Genomic DNA, 23,204 nt, shown 5'->3' with positions numbered 1-23,204 from the left:
TTTGGAGCCCTGTGAACCTGTGCCCATCTGCTCCAGGTGGGATTTCTTGGTCCCCATGTTCTGGGGCACTTTAACATTCCCAGTGTTTGGGATGGCTCCCGGTTGTCTTTCTTCTTCCTTGTATCATGGGGGAGGGGCAGGAGAACAAAGCACTCACGTCTTCATCTGCACAGGTATAATAAATACCCAGTATTTATTAAGCACTGGAACAGTGTTTACTGTTTGAATTAAGATACATGACTGTCTCCTTCTAATGGCTATGTTTTATTATTCATTTGTTTTGTTGAGGTAGATGTAGCGGTTGCCATCAAATTACCTCTTCTAGTTAAGGCTGACCTTCAAATGCCTCCTGCCTCTACTTCCCAAGTTATGGGATTACAGGTATGAGTCACCATGCCTGGATTTTAATTTTAACTTAAAAATAACGTTAACTTTGAGCAAGTTAACCAAGAGACACACAGACAGAGAAGCTGGCAGATGGAACCTGTGGATGAAGCTGCTCATTTCTGTGCATGTTTTCTGGGCTGCCCGTGAGGCTGCAGCTCATCTTCTTACTCATGTCTGATGAGCTCACACACGGTGCTTCAAAATCTGCCAAAGGCTGTAGTTTTGTGGGCATAAACTATTAGGAACCAGAGTCAGAATATATCAGTGACATCTGCTTTATTTATTTGTCTGTCTGTCTGTCCATCAATCTGTCTGCCTGTCTTCTATCTCTATCTATCTATCTATCTATCTATCTATCTATCTATCTATCTATCTATCTATCTATCTATCTATCTTCTATCTCTCTCATGTATTTATGTATCTATCTACTATCTCTATGTATTTATATATCTGTCTATCTACTTATCTATCTTCCTCTCTCATGTATTTATGTATTTATCTTCTCTTCCTCTCTATGTATTTATGTGTCTGTCTATCTATCTATCTATCTATCTATCTATCTATCTATCTATCTATCTCATGTATTTATATATCTATCTTCTATCTCTATGTATATATGTATGTATGTATGTATGTATGTATGTATGTATGTATTGTCTATCATGTATCTAGCCATTTCTATTATAGTCAAGTTAGGAAATCAGCCTAGGTGTCTGTTTATAGAAGACTGGGTCAGAAAACATGGATTATTTCCACAATGTAATTTCATTCAGCCACAAAGAAGAATGAAATCATAGCATATGCAGGAAAATGGATGAAATTGCATAGCTCACCATGCTAACTGAAATAAGTCAGATTCAGGAAGACAAGCATCATGTATTCTCCCCGCCCCCAGTGCATGGAACCTGAGCATAGTGCGTGGAGCTGGGGAAGAACAAGAGGAAAGTAGAAGTGTCTCTACCAGGGAACAGCAAGCTGATCATGAGGAGGGTGGAGTGGAGGGAAGAAGTAATGGGGAGACGGTGAACATGATCAAAATATATTATATGCATACACAAATATGTCACAGTGAACTGTGTTTTGTATGATTAATATGTCTCCTCCAAAGGGGGAAAATCATTTTAATAAAGAAAAGAATCTCATTCTCTCTCTGGTCCAGCCTCACGTCATGTCTCTGCATATCAATCCCTTTGCCTATAAAACAACCGGTGCCTCCTGGCTTGTTTGCAGGCTAACTGAGGTGCTTTTCGATAAGCCAGCAGACCAGCTGCATTTCTGAGCTCTTTCCACCTCCTGCCCGTCTTTGCCGTTCAGGTGAAATTGCAGCATCTGTGTCATATCTTACACAAAACTAGAATTGGAGCTTAGGTTTCAAAGATTTACAGTCTGAGGTTGTAGAAGCAATGAATACAGGAGAGCTAAGTACGAAGTGGAGAGGCATGCACCATGCTGGAGTGCGAGTCAACAGGAAAGCGAACAGAAAAGGAGATGTGTGGTGAAGGCGGCATGGGGACTTTCAAAACACGGCTCAGCAGTGAAGGGTAATTCTGCCTGTGCAGTCCCGTGGTGAGGCAGATGAGGAATGGGTGGCAGGGGCCAATAGTTGGGAAAATGGTGTAAAGGCCGGGATTTCACATGCAAACCTTTACCCCATAGCTTACGAGCTCATAGGAAGCACCAGAGATAATTACAGCTGCTCTGTTTCAAGGATGGGATCACTGCTGGGAAGTGTAAGAACTACCAAATGGTTGCAGGACACTTACTGAGCACTGAGAATCCGTTTGATGGTATTTGCTGTCAGAGACCAACCTCTCAGACACTGCATGAGATCCTTGATGCTTGTGAATCTATGAAAAAGTCTAAGGAAATAGGCCCATTAATGTAGTGTTAGATGTGATTTCTTTCTGAATGCTGGCATCAGCTTCTTTCCCCTGGAAAGTAGGAATTGGAGGTGCTGGGGATAATGTACTTTAATTTCGTGGAATTCTCTGTTCGTATGCTGCTGTATGAGGATCTGTTGCAGAGAATTGAATGGTTTACTACTAAAATTGTTTGGAGGCTCAAGAGCTATAGCTCATTAGGTAAAGGTGCTTGCTGCATAAACCTGCCAATCACAGTTCAGTCCTTGGAAACCGCGTGAAGAGCAGATGTGGTGGCATTCATTTGTAACCGCAGCACTTCACAGTGAGGTGGGAAGCAGGCTCCCAGAGACACAACTGCCCAAGCTCTCAGGCCAACTGGTCTGAAGAACACAACAGAGAGACAGGAGAGACTCCACCTCAGCAAGGTGAAAAACTCAGGAGCCTACTCTTGAGAGTTAGCTTCTGACCTACACACATACGTTTTTGGCATGTGCACATATATATACACACACACAACACACACATACACACACACACCACACACACACACACACACACACACACACACACACACACACACACTTTTAATAAAGATATAAGGTTTTAGTTTTCTTTGTTTTGAGACAGAGCCTCACATATCCTGGACTGGCTTGAATTACCTATATACCAAGGCTGACCTTGAACTCCTGATACTCCGGCTTCCAAAAGTGAGAAGAGGCCAAGCATGCTCCACACACCTACCTAAAACTGCAGTGTTGCTGCAGCTCTTTTGCAGGACCATGCTCATGTTCTTCGTTAATTTTGCTTCTAGAGACCTGATCCCCATCATTGCGGCCCTGGAATATAATCAGTGGTTCACGAAACTGTCCTCCAAGGATCTTAAGCTGGTAAGTCACTGAAGAGGCAGCCAGCATTGCCCAGCTTTGCTGGACTTCAAAAGCCCGATCGTTGTCAGAAAGATTTTATTTTAGTACCATGCTGGTGAGCTGCACACACTATTTCTTGAGGAGATCTCCTTCCTAGGAATGATTAACATGACATTGTGTGATGTTTGGAATGTGAGAGCTTCAGAGAGATCCACCCTCCTGTTTCCAGTTGCTTCTGGCAATTTTCGACCAGAAAGGCACGTTTAGTATTGTCTTCTGTACACACTCATTCAGTTGGCAAAAGCTATTAAAGTCACATTTGCACAGCTGTAAACACCTGGCTTTATATTTCCGCCTTCCTGTTCATCACCACTAGGTTTTCCATGAGAACAAGTTCAGGAAATATCAACAGGTAGACTTAGTCTGATTGGATTATAATAGTTAATATTAACTCTGTAGATGTTCTTTTGGGGGGGGGTTAGCGAGGGGATTTATATATAGACACAATAAAATCAAAGTGAAATCTGTTGGTTTTTATATTAAATAGAGCAGCCAAATAGTTGGTCTGTTCTGGTAGTAGACACTGTTGGAAACTAGACAGATTCAAAGCTGCTGCTATATGGAAAGAGACCTTATCCACAGGTTAGTTTTCAGATATTTCATTTAGGATGGGAAGTAAATTAGATTTGTTTATAGAGCCTTGGAATCTGGGGGTAAGATTTTTCTAATAAAGACATTGGATTGAGAAAGGGCTTTGTAGAAATGGAGCGTGTGAACAGGTTTCTTGGGCGTTTAAACTGACCTAAGAAAGGTATGACTTAAGGCATTATGGATTCAAAATGAGCTAGACTCATTTGGGGGCCCTTAGGAGTCATGGTGGCATAGGAAAAGAGCATGGAGTCAGAAACCTGAGTTCTTACCCTGACTCTTCCACCCAGACTGTGGGAGTGGAGATGAGTTATCTCACCTTCCTGGACCCCAGCTTCCTGTGTGCCTATGATTGTGCGATAGTTGCAGTCTTGCCTATCTCTGTCCTGTGTTTAGCATACTGTGTGGGTATTGTAGTTTCTTGCTGAAGTAGCTGCATGGTAAAAACTTGCTTCATAAATATAGAGTAAAATCACTGAATAAATGAATGAGAGAACCCAACCATGAAAATGACCTGCCCTTGCTGAGATGAGTAGCATGTCACAGAGATCACAGTGAGCAGGTTTTTTGTTTTAACTAGTCCCCGACTACCCAGGAACTTCACAACTATTGCCCCTTAACATAGTCATCATCACAGAGTAGTAAAGAGGTTGAGAAACAAACTGATGTGGGACTGGGTAGGTTGAGAATGAACCCAGCTAGGTAACCCTGTGTTTACGTATTGTGATGGGGTTGGGATAGCAGGAATAACGTAGGGTAGCCCTACCTAATAACGTAGGTAGTGAATGAACAGGTATCCATGAATGATAACATGAGAATGGGAGCCTCAGGTCTGCTAGGGTGGGACCATCTCAAGGACTGAGCTAGCAGAGGTTGCAGGTGGGAAAGGGGAGACCTTGGAGAATGCCCTTGTTCCTTCTCAGGGGTTCCAGTTGTGTGTATGATTGCTTTTTATCCTGCTGTCAGTTCCCCGGGATGTGTCAAAGCCCCGGAATGGTCTGGGACAGGCTTCCTACTGAATGGGATGAAGCAGCGTGGAAGAGATAAAAGCTGTACAGTGGGGCAGCATTCTACAGCCTTCTTCCCCATCGTCCGGCTCTCACATTCTGTCCACCCCCTCTTCCACTATGCTTCAGTCATTGTCTTTTATGAAGCCTTGCAGTATAATATCCACAGAGACCACATTTCATTTCAAAATATCAAATGTTTAAATATAAGCTAAATATAAGCCGAGAGAGCTACTGTATTCCTAGTTTTGCAACTGAATTGTTCTGATCCTGTACTGAGAATGTGGTAGACAAGAAAAACTTTTATGGTTATTACATTCTTTTCATGTCTAGGTTTGTGTATGCATTTCTTTAAACATGTCACCATTGTACATTCTTGGATACAGGAAAGACTGCTTTTCATGTAGTTGGCATAAGTATAAGTTAGTACCATTAATGGAGCTATGAATAACTTGTTAGAACTCTGCTTTATGGACCTCTTAAAGAAGAGTTGGCCACACCTGCATACACTCTCTTAAATACATTTTCGTTCCAGTGTTTAACTAAGTGTGGATAATCTTTAAAACTCCCTTTGGGTGAATTCCTTTTCTGGATGCTCTGCTGGGTAGCCAGGACAGTGCATGACTGCTTGGATTGCTTCTAAAAATGAGAATAATTCCTGCTAAAACATGATCCAAATGCTCACTTTAAGCCTTGACAACACCTAGCTCAATCAATCCCCTTGCACATACATCATGAAACAAAGAGGTCTGCACACATAAGGGCCAAGGCATGGACAATCACTGCTGTCGGCCTAGTGGAAATGGCATTGGCTCGGCTCGAGCTCATTTTTGCCTTTGCTGTCAATTCACCCAAACTGTTCAGCCCAGGAATTGGACTGAATTGAGCAAAGCAGCATGTAAGAGAGATGCGAGTTCTACAGTGGGACTTCAGATATTTCAGGGTAGCCTTTTGTAAAGATTACCCACTGGAGAGCTCTGGGGCACTTCATTTCAGACCGTGTTTCAGTTATTGGGGACGCCAGCTAGACATGTGCCACCAGATAAGTCAGAGAACGCATATATATTTATGCGATGGCTCTGTTTGTTTTAAAAATTGCCTTGCTATATGCTATGGCACACGGGCAGGTTGTCTCTTATTTATACCGTAAAAAATTCAAGTAAGCCCTTGGTTTCAATGCAGTTGTGTAAAATCATTTATCAGCACCGGAGCTACTGTAAGTTTTGCAGTAAGTCAGTATAAATAAAAATATGAACATAGATTTCATAGAAATCCAAACATTAAAACCTCATGTCCAACTCTACCACCATGGCGTGTGGCACAGTTCTTCAATATTCAATTCCCCTGTATAATAATTATATAAATACATGATTTAAAAACAAAACCCCAAAACTTTAGTGACCTGGAGAGCTGGCTCAGCAGTTAAGAGTGCATATTGCTCTTCTAGAGGACTTGAGTTCCTCCACGTCTAACACCTGTATCAGTCAGCTCATAGCTCCAGCTCTAGGGGATCCTATTTCTCCGGCCTCTGTGAGTACCTGCACTCACATGCACATACTCAGACACAGATACTCACGCATATACTCATAGATACTCACCCATATTCACATATACTCACACACACAATTTAAAATAATTAAAAAATACTATTTATACAGAGACATTTATTTAGTTCTTTGACATTTCCCCTTTCTCCTGCTTTAGTGAATCCTAGTGACCAACCATACCATGATGGGGCTGGTCCCTGCTGAAGTGCAGAACAATCTATCCCTTACTGTTCTTATTCGTAATAGAGAATAATATGTAGCTACTAGTTTGTTAGTGACATATGCATATGAGGTGTAGCTCAGTGCCTGGTCCACAGTGACAAATGTAAAAGACCCTCAATGTCATCATCACTATCGCTTAGTCCTCAGGGCCTCACCTGGGACATCTATCAGTGCCTTTGGAAGTCATTTTGCTTTTCCAAAGAAAGGGTAAGAAGGCTTTATGTGGATTTGTAGCACTGCTGAAAAGGCCTTTGGTAGTGCATCACGGTTGTGTATTTTATCTCACTCCATTCAGCCTGCTTATAACAACACCATAGGTATTATACAGCAGAAGTTTGTTTCCCACAGTTCTGGACGCCGAGGAGTCCACAGTTCAGGCAGTAGCCCGTTCGCTGTGCAGTGGCATCCACTTTCTGGTCTGCAGACAGCTCCGTTAGCTGTGCCATTCTGTGGTGGGAGGGGCAAGGCAGCCCTCCGGGACTCCTTTACCAGGCCACCAGCTCCATTCTTTAGGGTGCACACCCCAGGACACCCTCGCCCTCCAAACCCACCTGCTGCCGCCATCACATGGCTGGGTTTGCTTTAGTGAGTGAGGGTGTGGGGCTGGGCGCCAGCTCCGGCCACAGCATTTGGGTCTCTTCCTTGGGGAGTGGCACACTGGGAGACTGTGTTTTGTACCATGGAGTCCCCAGGTTCTCATAGTGGCGTGTAGTGGGGATGCTCGCTGACGAGTTCCCGAATGAATGTGTGTGGACGAGTGTCTCATTTACTTGTATTTCTGGGTTGTGTAGATTTATAGCACTCGAGTGAAATGTTTTCCATCAGACGTGCAGAATGACCAACAAGTGTTTTCTGTTACAGTCCACGGATGTCTGTGAACAGATCTTGAGGGTGGTGAGTCGGTCCAACCGGCTGGAAGAATTGGTGTTGGAAAATGCTGGACTCAGAACGTGAGTATTTTCCTGAATATGTGAACATGTTGCTTTAAAATTTTAGGCCATTTGCCCCTTTAATTAGTACATGATCTTTTAAAAAGTTGAGGCGCTCACATATAGTGTTTCCTTCTGGAAAAAAAAATACCAAAAACAAACAACCGGAATGAGCAAAAACCATATTAATCTTCTTACTGTAACCAAATACTCACCAGAAGGAGGGCAAAAGGGTTTGTCTAGAATCAGCATAGATACAAATGCAGTGCATCATGAATCCAGGTGTGGAAGGCACGGTGCCATTGGGCACATGTGGCAGTTATGTACGTCAGGGGTCAGGAAACAGAACAAAGGCCAGGCTATAATCTGTATCCCCAAATCTATGGCCCTGCATCGGCTAGCTAAGCCCCCAACTGCCGATGTTTCTCAACCTCCCTAAACACCACTGCTAGCTGGGAGTAGGGGCACATGTTAAGATACATGAGCCCATGGGGTAAATTTCACACTGAAATCACAACACAAATCAACCAGTCCACAATACCATTATAATCACGAAAGCCAGGTGTTTAATAGCATGTTCTGTGTTGTGGGGCATTCTGAGGGCTCATAGTGTAGTAGATAAGAGTATGGGTCTTAGTAAAGTGCCTCCTGCTTCAAGCAGGGAGTGTAGAAGTCCTACATCTCAGTGTCTTTACCTTGGGAATGGGGGCAGTAACTGAGGTTGTGGAGTAAGCGAATTGATGTGTGTGTAGTACTTAGAAAATACCTTCCTCACTGAAGACGCCGGCGCAGCTTTTACTATTGTAGTCATGATACCAACAGAGTCCCTGTGATCTTCTTACATTAATCAGTTTTAGTCATTTCTCCTAATCTTCTCCTGGTGATTTAATGCCACCCCTGAGTTTAATACTGAAGAGCATGAGTGAGAATCTGTTGGAACAAAGGCTTCATTGTCGTTAATGAGCAAGGCAGGTATTTTGTAATCCTAGCACTTAGTGTGCTATTTCAGGTTAAAATGTAACTAAAACAGTGATTTTTCTTTTTGTGTAAAATAGGGTGCTAGCAATGGTGGTCTTTAACTCAGTAATTAAAGCAATCAGTTTTATATTTGTGAGTATTAGAGGAAATGAGAAGTAAGGTACAGTGAAGAGCCTGCTAGAATTTTCAAGAAAGCAGGTTTGCTGTGGAATTTTTAAACAACAGGAAGGGATCAGTGATACTGTGAGCAGCATTTGGTAGTGTCTCCAGAGCCAAACATCTGGCTGCAGCAGGTGGACATGTGGGGGTGGGGGTGGGGTGAGGGCGATGTCTTTTGGCACAGTAGTTAAGAATAAAGTTCTTCATACCAGGGAAGGTGTAGCAGCAGGAACGTGAGGTGGCTGGTCATATTTGTCTGTACTCAGGAAGCAAACAGCCCATAAGAAGTGTGACCCAGCTTTAAAACCACAAGGCCTATTCCTAGTGACCCACTTACTCCAGTGCGGGTCCACCTCTTAAGCACTCCACACCCTTCCAAAGTAGGACTAGTGCATGGGGACCAAAGGAACCAGTGGAGGATTTTTCACAGGTAACCAAGGGGAGATACCGTATTGTCTCTGTTCCTTTGTGTGAGGTTTTGTCAGGTCAGAATGAATTGAGTATTTTATATATATGTGTGTGTGTGTGTTTTCCCTGCATCCCACTCACAGAGCGGCAGTTGTACCAAGAGCCTCCCCCGTGTAGGCAAGTGTGTGTTCTATCCCTGAGCTGTACTGGTAGCTCTACATGGAAAACCGTAAGGGAGAGTTTCTTCCTTTTTGGTTTCATTCCATTTTAATCCTTAAATGTTTCATTTGAACAGTTTGCATTTTTTTTTTTTATTACTCGTGCTATTTTGTTTCCTTGCAGAGATTTTGCACAAAAATTGGCCAGTGCTCTAGCACATAATCCTAACTCAGGACTTCACACGATCAACCTCGCCGGGAACCCGCTGGAGGATCGAGGTACTGAACCATATGTAAGATCAGGAATGCCAGAGGTGTAGGATACTAGGGTCCTACTAGTTTATCCAGGGCTGGGGCGTTGTGACAGCTTCACTTTAGTCGCCTGGGGCCCTTGTCATACCTACCCAGTCTTCCACACGTACCTGGAGCACTCTGCATACCAACTCTCCCCACATGCACCTGGAACCTTCTCCACACCCACCCAGAATCCTTCCTACACCTACCAGGAATTCTCCCCACACCCAGGTGGAGTCCCACCCACACCCACCCTAAGTCTTCCTTATCTCTGGTCAACAGAAGATTAACTTCCCTTGGAGCGAAGGACTCAGGGTCCCTCTGCTTTTGCTCACTGCTGGTGGAGACCACTCCCAGATCCAAGAGGCTGCTTAGGTTGTATCTTCCACCTCTCAGAGGGCACTTTGTGATGTTAGGGACCAGCTAGAACTTGTCTCAGAAGCGTTTGTTTCTTCCAGATACCTCTGTGATAGGGTGACCCACTCAACATATACCCCCTAGGGCCCTTATTTTTTTGAGACAAGACTTAAGCTATGTAGCTTAGCCTGGTCCCACATTTGTATATTTGTGCCTCTGCCTTGAAAGTTCTGAGAAAGCAGGCCTGTGCATCAGTACAATTCCCAGCCCCCCTTGTAGTGAACCCAGAGCCTTGGGCATGCAGGGTGAATGCGGTACTGCTGAGTTCCATCCCCAGCCTGTGGTTTCTTTGTAGATAAGCTTAGAATTCATTGATTTGATAATCATGCGGTGAGCCCCTCTTATAGTAACCTGTCTGTCCTGCTCTATAGGAAGCATTTAAGAGGGGGCCGGAATCTGGGTGACCAGTTTAAATTTGTGCCTGCCACATGTATCTTTGAATACTTGATTAGACTTGAATGTGTGATTATGACGAGATTGAAGGACCAGATTTGTGAGGAGAAAGATTTCTCAAACCTGTTTGCATCTGGGGCTGGGGTATGGCAGGGGCTTGCTTGTCATGTGTGAGTTCCCGGGACAATCCCACCACTGCAAACAGAAAGGGAACTCAAAGGAAAGTGCTCATAAGTGGCAAAGGCAGTGCCTGCCGCTGACCCAGGAAGGGAGGCCTGTGGCTGAGTTCTCCGTCTTGGTCTCAGAACATTGATGGATGGGGTTGGAGAAGGAATCGCACTATCTCTGGAGGGAACATTTTGTTTTCATTTGCTGCTGGAAATGTTTTCCAGCCTTGTTGAGTAGGGCCTTTCATCTTTCAGTGTTAGGTATTTGATGAAGATTAATTATTCAACTGAGCTGAGGGCACCCAGGCAGCTTCACATTTACTTTCTGACTGGGATGCTGCTGTGCGTGGAAAAGGATTCCTTTGTAGCATTCACACGGGAACCTCAGGGGTAACTTCCGTCATCTGAAGTAGGGAGTCTGAAGGAAGGTGGAGGCCGAATCCAGAACTAGGTTACCTGGTAAGCAGCCTAAGCATGAGCCCAGGCTGAAAATAAAGACAGGGGGCTGGAGTGCGGGGTGCTCTGGGGTGTCGTCATTTCTGTAGGAAAAGCAGCTGTTCTCTCTGCCGGCTCTGTTAGAAGTGGCAGAGTGGTGAGTGTGGTGACGTGGAAACTGTCCCCAGCACCTCCTGGAGTCAGGGGAGCTGTGTTGGGTTTGTTTGTAAGAAGGGGGGGATCTGGCTGTATTTAGCTACTGACTGGGCTGGATCAGTAGAGGGAAGTAGTCATGTCTCTAAGGAGGTGAACTCCAGAAGACCGGTGGGGCTAGCAGGGCACCTTGAGTCATTAGGGAAATGGAAATTAAAGGCACAGTGGGATACTAGTTCATAGCCAGTCATCTGCCTGTGGTAGAAATAAATGGATCCGAGAGGGTGCGAGGAGAGGAGAATGCTGCCATTGCTGGGGGCAACGGGAAAAGATGCAGCCATTTGGAAACCAGAGAGAGAGAGGTTTTAAAAGGTTAAACACACATGTTCCAAAGGACCTAGCAATTCTACTCCTGGCCATCAAAAGAAATGAGACGGTCTGCACAAAGACTGCTGTAAGCACAGGCTTAGAGGAGCAACACACACACACACACACACACACACACACACACATACCCACACACACACACACACATACATACACACACACACATACATACACACACACATACATACACACACACACACACACACACACACACACATACATACACACACACACATACATACACACACACACATACATACACACACATACATACACACACATACACACACACATACATACACACACACATACACACACACACATACATACACACACATACATACACACACATACACACACACACACACACACACACACACACACACACACACACACACGTGGAAGCAGCCTAGTGATCACCAGTGGATAAATGGGATGTAATACACTTGGATAAATGGAAGTGGTGCATTTGTCCCAGCATCAGTGTGGTTGAACCTCAGAAAGGAGACCCACCTAGGAGACCACAAGTCAGGTTGTGGGCCTGGGAGGGGAAGAGTGAGCCTCAGGCCCTTTATCTCCCGTCCTGTGTCCTTCATGTACTCTTGGACGACTTGTCCCCTCAGGTACTGTTCCTTCTCTCAGGTCCTCCTCCCCTGGAGCCCCCGAAATCCTTTGGTTGAACTCACTGTGTTCTGCTCGTGCTGTAGCTGAGCACGGGCAGCTGGGCCCCACTCCTGGGGCACCCACTGCCCGTCACCCCCTCTCCATGCCTGCCTCCTCCTATTCCTCCTTAGACACACAGCATCTAGTGCGAGACTTTTCATCTGCAACAAGAACTTCCCTTAAATGGAGTTGGATTGAATTTAACTTCATTCTGTTTTGAAAAGTTTGCTTTTAAAAATGGCACTGGACAGTCATGGTGAAGTTTATAGAGGGGTCTTTTGTGTGAGTGAGGGTCTGTGCCCAACAAAGATGCTTTTCCCTCCACCTTCCGACCTCGGCGATGCTACCTTGTGTGTGTTTTTATCCACCGCCATCAACTGTGTCTGCTACAGATACGGTTGCCATGGGTCATTGGGAGCGTTGCTCCGCTATTTGCTCACCAGACCTCCAGTGTGTATTCTGTCAACATTCCCTCAGTTTGGACACCTGAAAATATTTTTGCAGCCTGAAACTTGCCCATTTCTCCTCCAAGTTCATTCATTGCTGTGTTTGCCACTACCTTGGCTGGCAGTCAACACCTACTTCACTCTTGGGGTTGAGCCTTTAGAAACTATTTTCATTGTCTTTTTCTTTTAGGAGAGAGGAGTAAGGGGGGCAGATGTGTGTATACAGACAGGGTCTCACTGTGAGGGGAGAGATGTGTGCATATAGACAGGGCCTCACTCTGACAGGGAGAGGTGTGTGCATATAGACAGGCCTCACCATAAGGGGGAGAGGTGTTTGTATATAGACAGGGCCTCACCATGAGGGGAGAGGTATGTGCATATAGACAGGGCCTCACTCTGATGGGGAGAAATGTGTGTATACAGACAGGTCTCACCATGAGGGGAGAGGTGTGTGTATACAGACAGGTCTCACCATGAGGGGAGAGGTGTGTGTATATAGACAGGGTCTCACTGTGAGGGGGGAGAGGTGTGTGCATATAGACAGGCCTCACCATGAGGGGAGAGGTGTGTGTATATAGACAGGGCCTCACTATGAGAGGAGAGGTGTGTGTATATAGACAGGCCCCACCATGAGGGGAGAGGTGTGTGTATATAGACAGGGCCTCGCTATGTAGCCCAGACTGGCTTTAAATTTGGACCAAGCCTCCTGTCTCTGCTTCCCGAGTGCTGGGATGATGGTGCTGCTAATGTACCTCTGCTCCACAGCTGGAATGGAATGCTTTTCATTGATTCTTTTTGTTTAGGCTAATTATCAAATATGCTTGGTCGTTTTTAAAATCATAGGTAGGAATATCATAGGAAATTTAGCTATGTGTAAAATATTTATTGAAATTTCAATCTCAAGAGTAATAACTTTTAGCCGGGTGGTGGTGGCGCACGCCTTTAATCCCAGCACTTGGGAGGCAGAGGCAGGCGGATCTCTGTGAGTTCGAGGCCAGCCTGGACTACCAAGTGAGTCCCAGGAAAGGCGCAAAGCTACACAGAGAAACCCTGTCTTGAAAAAACCAAAAAAAGAAAAAAAAAAAAAAGAGTAATAACTTTTGTTTCTTCTTTCTTGTCCTATTTATTTAGTTTTGAGACAGGGTCTCATGTAACTTAGGTTGTCTTTGAACTCCAGTTTGTCCTGCCTTTACCTCCTGAGTGCTGGAATTATAGGTGTGTGCCACCATGGCAGCAGTTCTGAACTTTCCAATGACAACGATTTGTATTTTAAAACAATCAAAAGCTGGGGTGGGTTGAAGGATCAGCGAGGAGGGTCTGTGGCATAGAAGAGACAGCCTGGGGCAGTGACGATTATTTCCAAGGAAGCTCAAACCTGAGGCAGATAGAACCTCAGTGTGTTAATAGACCAGAATTCTGAGGCATTAAACACCACGTGGAATTTGACTTCGCCCCTGAACCACCTACCCTGAGCCCTATTTGACAGCTCTCAGACAGAAAGTTCGTTGGCTTTGTGATATGAATATCGATACAGCAAACCCTGGTTATTTACAGCACGGACTACTTGTCATACCAGAGTCTAAGGACAGTCTGCAGCCTTGGGATTATCATGGGCTTGTGGAGAGGAAGCCTAAGGTGTGATTTAGTGAGCAGAGGGAGAGAGTGTCTGGGTAAGTGCATCCAAGGCTGTTGTAGAGGCATGACAGCTGTCACCCTCATCAAAGCAACCGTGACTCCTGGCATGAGACCCCCAAGACCAGGGAAGAAGAGCAGTGGTGCTGTTTCTGCTGTGAATGAAGAACTGCGGCGGGGGGTGGGAGGTGGGGGGGGTGGGGTGAGGGGTTGGGGGGTGGGGGTGGGGGGCATCTCTGTGCGTCAGAGGCAGGGAATCCCAGTATGGCCCTTTCTCTATGTGTTATGAAATGGGGAGCCTTCTACTGTAGTGACAGCTGCATTGTCCTTGCTATGGGGAGTAAGACCCCTAACTAAGGCTGAGCCATCAGGAGGAGGAGGGTGGGAAGGTTCCCAGAGTGGCGGCAGCCTTCTCCGGTATAAAGAGGCTTGCCTGCTTGATTAGGGGACCCTACTGGGTGAATATGGAGATTCCCCAAGAAGGTCTAAGGCAGACTTTGCAGTCTTCAAGAGCATCACTAAGGAGCGGAAGTACCAGCCAGCTCCTGCGGACTTAGCGGCTTTTACTATATGTACTGAGACACTCATCTCAGGCAGAGCTGGCTATCCAGAGGGAATTTATTTGTGTGAAGGAAGAATTAGAATGGGAAGAGGCCATGCTTCCAGCACCCCCACCCCCGGTTGGGTTCTGATTTGATGGGTAAATTCAATAAGAGAGGCCAGGAGATGGAGGTGTTGGCTTGCCACTTCTTATGGCTGTGGGGCGGGAAGGAGAAAAGAAGATAGATTCGAGGAGCTTTGATGAGTCCTTTTGGGACCCAAATCTGTGGAACATGAGGGAAGTTGGAGGATGAAGAGGAAGAAAGTGAGTTAGAAGTGATGGATGACACTCCTCAAGCCTCCCATTAATACAGAGAAAAAGATAATCCATGATTCAAATGCATCTGGGAGCTTAACAGTGGCCTAGTGTGAGAGACTGGTAATCGGGAAGTACATAGTACCTGAACTGCTTAAATTGGAAAAACCTTTTAACAAACAACAAAGCTCTCCAGCCTTCTCATGAGGCTGGCGGGTGTGGGATTGATGGTGTCAGTCTAAGTGCTACAGTAGCAGAGAAATTGAATAATATCACCACACAGTCCTCCGGGAGACAAAGGCTGTACAAAGGGAAATCACCCATGACAGACTGGCTCACAGGAGCTGTTAGAGACACTTGGCCACCCTCAGAGGTCCCACAGTCATCAGAGACTGCAGGACAATAGAAGAGACAGGCAGTGCCCAGGAAATTGGGCATGGGGGAGGCAGTGTTTGATGGCCAGTGTGCAGGTCCCTCTAGGACAGAGAAAGACGTTAGTTCATGGAGGACGGCGAGGCAGGGCTGGAGCTCTGGGGACATTTCTGAGCCCCATGGTGGGCATTATATTATCTCTTTGAGGTAATATAGACATGTAGGTCATGCCCATTGGCAATTGTGAGCAGGTAGGAGAACAGAAAGCCAAGCGGAGGGGCCTCTCCTAGTCACTTGGAAGCCAATGTGAGTCAGAAGACAGAGTCAAAATTGATAGAAGGTCAGATGTGGTGCCGGGGAATCTTTGGAAGGCCTTAAAGCGTGACCAGCAGTTCACCACAGGGGTAAAAGAAACAGAGCAGAGAGGCACAGAGGGCACCCCTGGTATAGAGGAAGATCTCTAGGGGTGGTACCTCCCCCCCCAGCTGCTTCCCTAATGAGAAGGCCAGGGTCTTCTGCAGGCTAATGGAGAGCATTGTGAATTTATTGTTTTCAAAATACTTAGGGTGCAGGATATGTGTAGGGCCCGGGTGTGCTGTGGTTCCTGGTGGCCCCAGGAGCATCAGAGGCCATGAGTCAGCTGATACATAAGGGACTAGAGCTGTGCAGGTGAAAGTGATTATTCTTGATCCAGGGCTTGGCAGCTTTCTTCCTGAGTGTGCTGTGTCCATTCCTCCCCTTCTCCCCAAATACAGCTTGTGTGCCCATCTAGGGGCCCTCTCAGCAGCTTGGTGTGGCCTGTGGAGAGGCATTGGCTAACTGCAACTGAAGTACAGGGCTAGCTAGGGGTCTGCTGAATCCAAGGGCTGGCTATCTGGAGCAGCCCTGATAGTGGGCCATGGTCCTGGGAAGCAGCAGGCCTGTGGACTGCCCTATTCCCTTTTGGCCTTGGGCCTGGCCACATAGGTTGAGCCAGTCCTATTCACGTTATCAGAGGTGAGAAGATGCACAGAGGCCCCATGGAACTGTCCAGGATGAATAAGGGGTTCAGCTCAGGGAGAATGTCCTTGGATTATGGACAGCTAACTAAGGTGGGACTCCAATCCATGCTACTGTACCAAAACATTGCTCTTCTAATGGACCAACAGATACAAGTAAGAGAATCTTTTCATGCTTACATTTTACTTTGGTATCACTTTAGCTGCTGACTCCTGGGATTAACTGACACTTCCTTGAAAGAGTCAACAATGAACTTTCAGAGGAGAATAATCACCTATCTATGCCACCTTCCTCCAGGACCCAGGGAACATGGGTGGGGGTGTAGAAGAATGTAAACACCAGAGGGAGGTACAGGGTGCTATGTACTGTTATCCTTTCAACCTAACAGCTGTCGTCATCCTTAGAGCAGCTATGACTGCTTACAAGAGACCTTCAAGATAGGGCTATTGACATTGTCTCACAAAAGGAGGGATGTAGGGAGAATAGTTATTGGACCCTCACCTTATCTAGGTCACTCTCTTCTGCATCTCCCAGCTAACTGTATCGTTTCACCCCAATTACATGGCCTTGTGGTCATGGGAGATGTTAGAGTACATAGAGGGGGAGATGTACTAAAGAGGGGACCCTATCTATGCAGCTATGGGAAAGTCATTGTCCATGCTGCTATGAAACACCAGGTCTTTCATAGCAATACCCCACTCCTGGTACCAATTTCTGTCTTTAATTAGGACTTTTATTTTGTGATAAAACACCAGGCATAAGCAACTTTGAGAGGAAAGGGTTTATTTGCCTTATACTTCCACATCACGGCTCATTATCAAAAGAAGTCGGGGTAGAACTCAAGGTACATGCATGGAGGCTGGAACTGAAGCAAGTCATGCTATTTCCTGGTTTGCTCTCCAAGGCTAGCTCAGCCTGCTTTCTTATGGCACCCCAAGACCACTGGCCCAGGGGTGGCACCACCCACAATGGGCTGGGTCCTCCCATATCAATAACCAATTAAGATAATGTCCCGTGGACTTGCCTACATGCCAATTTGGAGGGGATCATTTTCTCACCTGGGGTTCCATCTTCCCAGATGACTCTAGCTTGTGTTAAGTTGACCATACACTAGCCATCACACCCTCCTTCTCACAGGACTTTGTTTACTGGCCCCACAGTGAGCTCCACAGTGATGGGTATGAGAACTTTGTGTTGTCCGTCACTTTGTGATGCTGACTGCCCATCTGCTTTTGCTTCCTGAATTGAAGTTACATGTTTTCCCGGAAGCCAGTGAAGATGCTCACTTCATCTTCTTCCCTAAGTATGGCAGTCTCCTCTTCCTGGTGAACTTCCAGTTATATAATTTTATGTGTTTTTAATAAAAAAAAAAACCTTAGTCTAGCATAAAAGTAATGGGTTCATCATGGCATTCCTTTGGATTTTTTGAGACTGTGTCTCAGTCTGTAGCCCAGGATGGCTTCAACCTCTCAGCGATCCTCCTACCTCCGTTTTTTAGGATGAGCTACCTACCTAGCTCAGTTCAGTTCATATGATGTCAGCTTGGTCAGGTTCATCTTCCTCCCTTATTTTATTCCAAGTATGATTATTGAACTTAAAGGTGATTTAGATTCCCACCTAATGCTGTTTATTTTACGAGTGTTGACCCGAGGTACCCAGTGTTTATCTTCTGACCATCCTTGGTGGCTCTGATTTGAAATAGCTCTTGGGATTGTTGTTGACCTCTTTGGGGGCTTCTGATCCTGCCTATCCCTGTGTATCAGGTTTGAAGTTGTAGTACATGGGCTTGATTCTGGGCCTCCCAACTGTTGACAGAGTTGTGTCAGGCAGGTCACCTGACTTCTTCATGTCTCAGGAGCTGGCTCATCTTTAGAATAGTCGATAACGAGAATGCCTGCCAGGAGGATGTTCTGAGAAGGGGAGGAGGAGATGGTCCACAGAGTAAGAGCAGCCTGTGGCTGTGCATCCAGGAATCCCCAGGCTTCCTGCCTCTACCTGATGACAGAGGATGTGGTGCAGATATTCTCGCTCATGCCTTAAGGGCGAGGAAACTGTTGCATCTTTAGGTGTCTGGGACAATGATGGAGGAGACCGTGTGTGCAGACTCTCCCTGTGATTTCCTGCCTCACTTGTTCAGGTCAATGGATCAGTGTACTGTGCATGGTAGGTTTGAATCTGGCTATACAGGTCCCCTTCAGAGGTAGAATTAAGCAGTTCTGTGCTGTTTGAACAGGTTAGTTTGTTCCATTATATGTCAAAGGCATTTCTTAAACCATTGCTCTGATTCAAATGTCAAGTTTCTCTGTGGCAGATATAAAACAGTGCTTTCTTTGATTGATCATTTTAATCACGTTTAATATCCTCATTGTTAAGTAGAGTGGAGCAATACAATACTTTTTAAATGTCATAGGTCTGAATTTCAGAACATAAAAAGGTAGGTAGGTTGAGTCCGTTTCCTCTTCACCCACCAATATCCCTTAACTTTCAAATTCTTTCTTCTTAATCTGTTTTCTTTTTCTCTTTCTTCCCTTCTCTCCTAAAACCTCTATTTTCAGCCTTTCTTTCTCTCCTTCTTCCCTCCTTGCCCTGTTGCTCAGAGCCCCATGGTCCTGTAGCAGTCCCGTGGTCCTCTAGTAGCCCTGTGGTCCTGTAGCCGCCCCGTGGTCCTATTTGCCGGTTGCCCTACTTCCCTGTTTCCCCTGTAGCCCTGTAACCTTGTTGCCCTGTTTCCTTGGAGGTCTGTTGCCCTGGGATCCTGAAGCCCTGATAACCTTGTAACCCTGTGACCCTTCTTTTCCCCCTGCAGCCCAGGCTTCCCTTGAACTCACTCCCTGGTCCGGTCTGGTATCTCTCATGACCATCCTCCTGCTTTCCTCATTTGAGTGCTTAGATTTCAGGCATGAGCCACCACACCTGGTTTTCTTTTATTTGAAAAAATAGAAACAGTTCATTTTATTTCATTCAGTTATTAACTCTGTTTTAGTTTTCCTCCACTTTCCAACAGGAATTGGTAGAAATCTATGACTTTTTTGGGTTTAAATTTTTTGAGTGTGGGTGTTTTGCCCATATGTCTGTCTGTGCACCATGTGCATGCCTGGTGCCCATGGAGGCCAGAAGAGGGCATCTGATCCCTTGGAACTGGAGGTATAGACAGCTGTGTGCTAGGAATTGAAACTTGCTCCTCTGGAAAAGCAGCCATTGCTCCTAACTATCGTAAGCCATCTCTTCAGCTCTGAAATCTCTAAATTTTAATGTGATTGGATATTTTTGGAGTCCCTATCTCTATATATTTGTGTTTTGTTTTCCTTTTTGAGGTAGGTTCTCCAAATCAGACTGCTCTGAAATCATGTCTGTCAACCTGTTTCAGCTCTCCAAGGGGTGGGAGCCATGCTGGTCCCTACATGCTTCGTGACAGACACAGAATAAGACTTGCATTTATTTCTCCTTACCACGTTGCTGAGCTCTGCAGGCAGAATTTTGTTAGCTTATTAACATAATGCTTTAGATTAGTCAGGGCCTATTGATCCCATTTCTCACCATGTGAATCTCGGTGACACCAGGGTGGCCCAATGTTGAAACTATATGGTGTTGGAAGCTTTTAAGTGCACATGTGACTAATGGGGTTAAATTTACAATGTCAAATTTAATTTTCCTGTGTATGGGAGTTAATAATGATGGACAGCAAATTAGCATATGAAATATTGTATAATTACTCTTTCATTAGATAAAAATGCTTTGAAGTAGAGGAAGCCAGAACAGTTGCATTTCGAAGGGAAAAATACATCTTCTACATACTTTTTAAAAATCCTAAGAAGATCCAGTAATAAAATCTCCAATGGAGGCTTTAGGTGGTAGACTCGGTTGTAATGCTCATGGAATGCTCTGGAGGCTTTGCTTTATTTTGTTTAGTTCAGATGGTTGAATTGAATAGTCTTGGCCCAAAGTTTCACCATGTCCCCTGTCCTTTCTGTAAAGACCTTGTTCATTTGTGATCACTTTCTGCTCCTATGCCATCGGGAAACCAGCTTCAGCCAGTGCAGAGCATCTGTGTTTCTTCCCTGTCTCCTGGCAACACCTACAGTCTCATACCCGCTGAGACTCTATTTCGGAACTGTGCCGAAGCGGGGGCTTTTGTGTGGTAGCTTGTGGAGCTCTCGTGGTCAGTGTCTCACTCTTCTCTTCCTCAGGGTAAATACATCGTACTTCTCTTTGTGTGTGTGTGTGTGTGTGTGTGTGTGTGTGTGTGTGTGTGTGTGTGTACAAGGATGTACACATGTATAGTCTTTTTCTCCTTCTATTCTCTCCCCTTCCTTCTTTTCCTCTGTCCTTCTTTCTCTTTATTTTGTTGAAGAAACTGTCTTAATGGATGCCACATTCCACTAAGGAAGGCAGGAACAGCTTTAACAAGGACTATAATCAGTATTTGTTTTTTTTTTTTAATTCTTGTTTTTAAACCATCCAGAACAATAATTCATTATAACCTCTTCCTCCTCTATGATATAAAACTATGTTTTAAAGACAGCTGTTTTGGCAAATGTCTATGATCACAACACTCTGCAGGTGGGGCCAGGAGGGGGTTCAAGGCCAGTCTGGCCTACTTGAGAAAAATGTTTTTAATGATGTATTTTCTTACATAGCCATTATATGTTTCTAATTAATTATCTAAAATTTCATAAAAAGATATTTATCTTTGCTTTTATTTATTTGCCTTTAATAATTCTCCTTGCTTTTAGACCTATTGAAAAATAATTCAGAACTACACAGCATGACTTTGCATGTATTTGAAACTTAGGAGTTTGCTATTTATCACTTGTGATGCTTTGAGTTGCTTTGCAGTATTTCAAAAGAAAATACTGCTAGGTTTGGGGTACCTTCCTTTTTAAAGTGTGTTTACAGGTAATGAGTAAACAGAGGTGTGAGTATGCCTGGTTGTGTAAAGCACACACTCCATCTATACCTAAAGCATATGGTCCATTTTTGTCTTTGATTTGAGTGTGGGCATTCACAGATGTCAAATGTTTTACACACACACACACACACACACACACACACACGTTAAATGTTTAAAAACTGTGTCTCCTCAAAGAAAAAAGTTAAAGTAACTGAAATCAACCCAAATACAGCAAAACTTAGGTTTAATGCTAATGTCTAGCAGATAAATTTTGTCCTGAGAGGTATTACTTTCAAAGTGACTGTAGAGTAAAAAGTCCAGCCAAAGAAACATACTTTGGCCCTGAAACCAGATCCAAAGAAACACACCCTGACCCTGAGACCAGAGCCAATTCATTCCTGAAACCAGAAGCAAAGGGTTAAAAAGGACCAGTGAAAGAAACATAATTTGGCCCTGAAACCAGAGCCGATGAAACATACCCTGCCCTTGACCAACTTAGCACAAAAACCAACCAATCACTGAGCAGGAAAACCAACCAATGCCTGAGCATGAAATCCAGCCAATCGCTGAGCTTGTCCAAGCTCAGGGATTGAAATCTGACCAATTCCAGCCCTGAAAATCTCCATCCTGGAAAAACTGCAACTCAAAGAAGCCCTGTATAAGCCCTGTGCCTATTCAGTTTGCTGCGGCCTTTTCACCGTGGCAGAGGCAGCCACCCTCCCGGATTCCTCCCTCCCAATAAATCTCTTGAATGAGATTTGGGTGAAGACCTTCTTTCACCAGAGTGGAGCAGAGAAGAAACAACTTTCAGAGGAGCCAGATTGGAGGGGGCCGGGCAGAGCCGAACTGTAACACTCCAGGGGATCTGAGTAAAGCTCTAACAGCTTTGCTTGGGCAAACTCCCCTGCCGGAGTTACATTAGGCAAACCTTTCCCTGAAGCAGAACAGTGAGCTTTGTGGTATTGCTTGGTGCCGCGCCTGCACGGCAATTGCATGAACTTACCCGTCATAGGAAAGTGCCCTCCATACTTCCTGTCTTAGGCGCCCATGCTATCCTAGGAAGTTACCCGTCTCTGGTTACCGCTTATCAAGCTTCTGAATCCACAGGACTTGCGTGGATTCAGTGTGTACTGAGACAGCTAGCGGGGCCTGTCGGGAGACACCTGCATTGCGTTTTAAGTTGGCAGAGGGCCCAGAAGCATACCCCGATTCCAAGACGTCCTAGGGTTGCCATAGCAAGCGATCCTGACCATTTTTGAAACCAGCCTCCAACCTGAGCCACCCAACCCCACCATCCAATATCCGAAATTGGAACAACGCCGGCATCATCAATGGCCTGTATGGCATAAAAAAGCTGCACAGCAAAATCCACAAATGTCATACCCAAGGACCCTGAAACATACCCACTCAGCCTCCAAACTTCATGAGAGGCATCAACAACCCTCCCCAGGGTCACACACATAGATATGTACATCTGAGAGCAGGTCGAATGTTGTTGAGTCCATAAGAAATCAAATTGTTCTTGTACCAACACCATCTGTTGATTAAGTGTTGGCAGTCCAGAATGTACATGTCCATTTATCTGATTTTGAATGTCCAAAGCATTAGAGACTCTTTTCACCACATCAGCTTGCTGGGGATTTTGAGAAAGGGCAATTCCTGCAGTAGCAGCAGCAACAACAGAAACAGCAATGGCAGTAACAATGGCAGCAGTGATTCCAAAACCTCTCCTTATTCTATGCAATTGGACAGGAAACTGAGAAGATGCTTCCATCGGCATCAGAATGGCAGCAGGAATTCTTCATCATCAAGCCAGCAACTGCTAAGGCTGCATGCAATTCTGAACATAACAATTTTAATAAAGCACCCCTTCCCGCCTCAGTATAATAAACAGGGAAAGGAGGAAATGCTAAAATTTTTCCCAGAAG

General features: G+C 45.1%; 1 protein-coding gene across 23 annotated transcripts in view; it reads left to right on the top strand.

Annotated features, from left to right (window-relative positions):
* Nucleotides 1–23,204, top strand: part of Carmil1 (capping protein regulator and myosin 1 linker 1) — a 293,644-nt gene that overhangs the window by 155,353 nt on the left and 115,087 nt on the right. For all 23 annotated transcript variants that reach the window (XM_042278284.2, XM_076573044.1, XM_076573046.1 and 20 more), the window contains 3 exons: nucleotides 3,061–3,136; nucleotides 7,401–7,489; nucleotides 9,356–9,450. In XM_042278284.2, the coding sequence (XP_042134218.2) occupies nucleotides 3,061–3,136; nucleotides 7,401–7,489; nucleotides 9,356–9,450 (260 nt within the window). The remainder of the gene's footprint in view (nucleotides 1–3,060; nucleotides 3,137–7,400; nucleotides 7,490–9,355; nucleotides 9,451–23,204) is intronic.

The sequence above is a fragment of the Peromyscus maniculatus genome, chromosome 5, assembly GCF_049852395.1.
Source record: "Peromyscus maniculatus bairdii isolate BWxNUB_F1_BW_parent chromosome 5, HU_Pman_BW_mat_3.1, whole genome shotgun sequence".
NCBI classification, from domain to species: Eukaryota; Metazoa; Chordata; class Mammalia; order Rodentia; family Cricetidae; genus Peromyscus; species Peromyscus maniculatus.
Note: the sequence above shows the minus strand (reverse complement) of the source record. Positions and strands in the feature narration are given on the sequence as shown.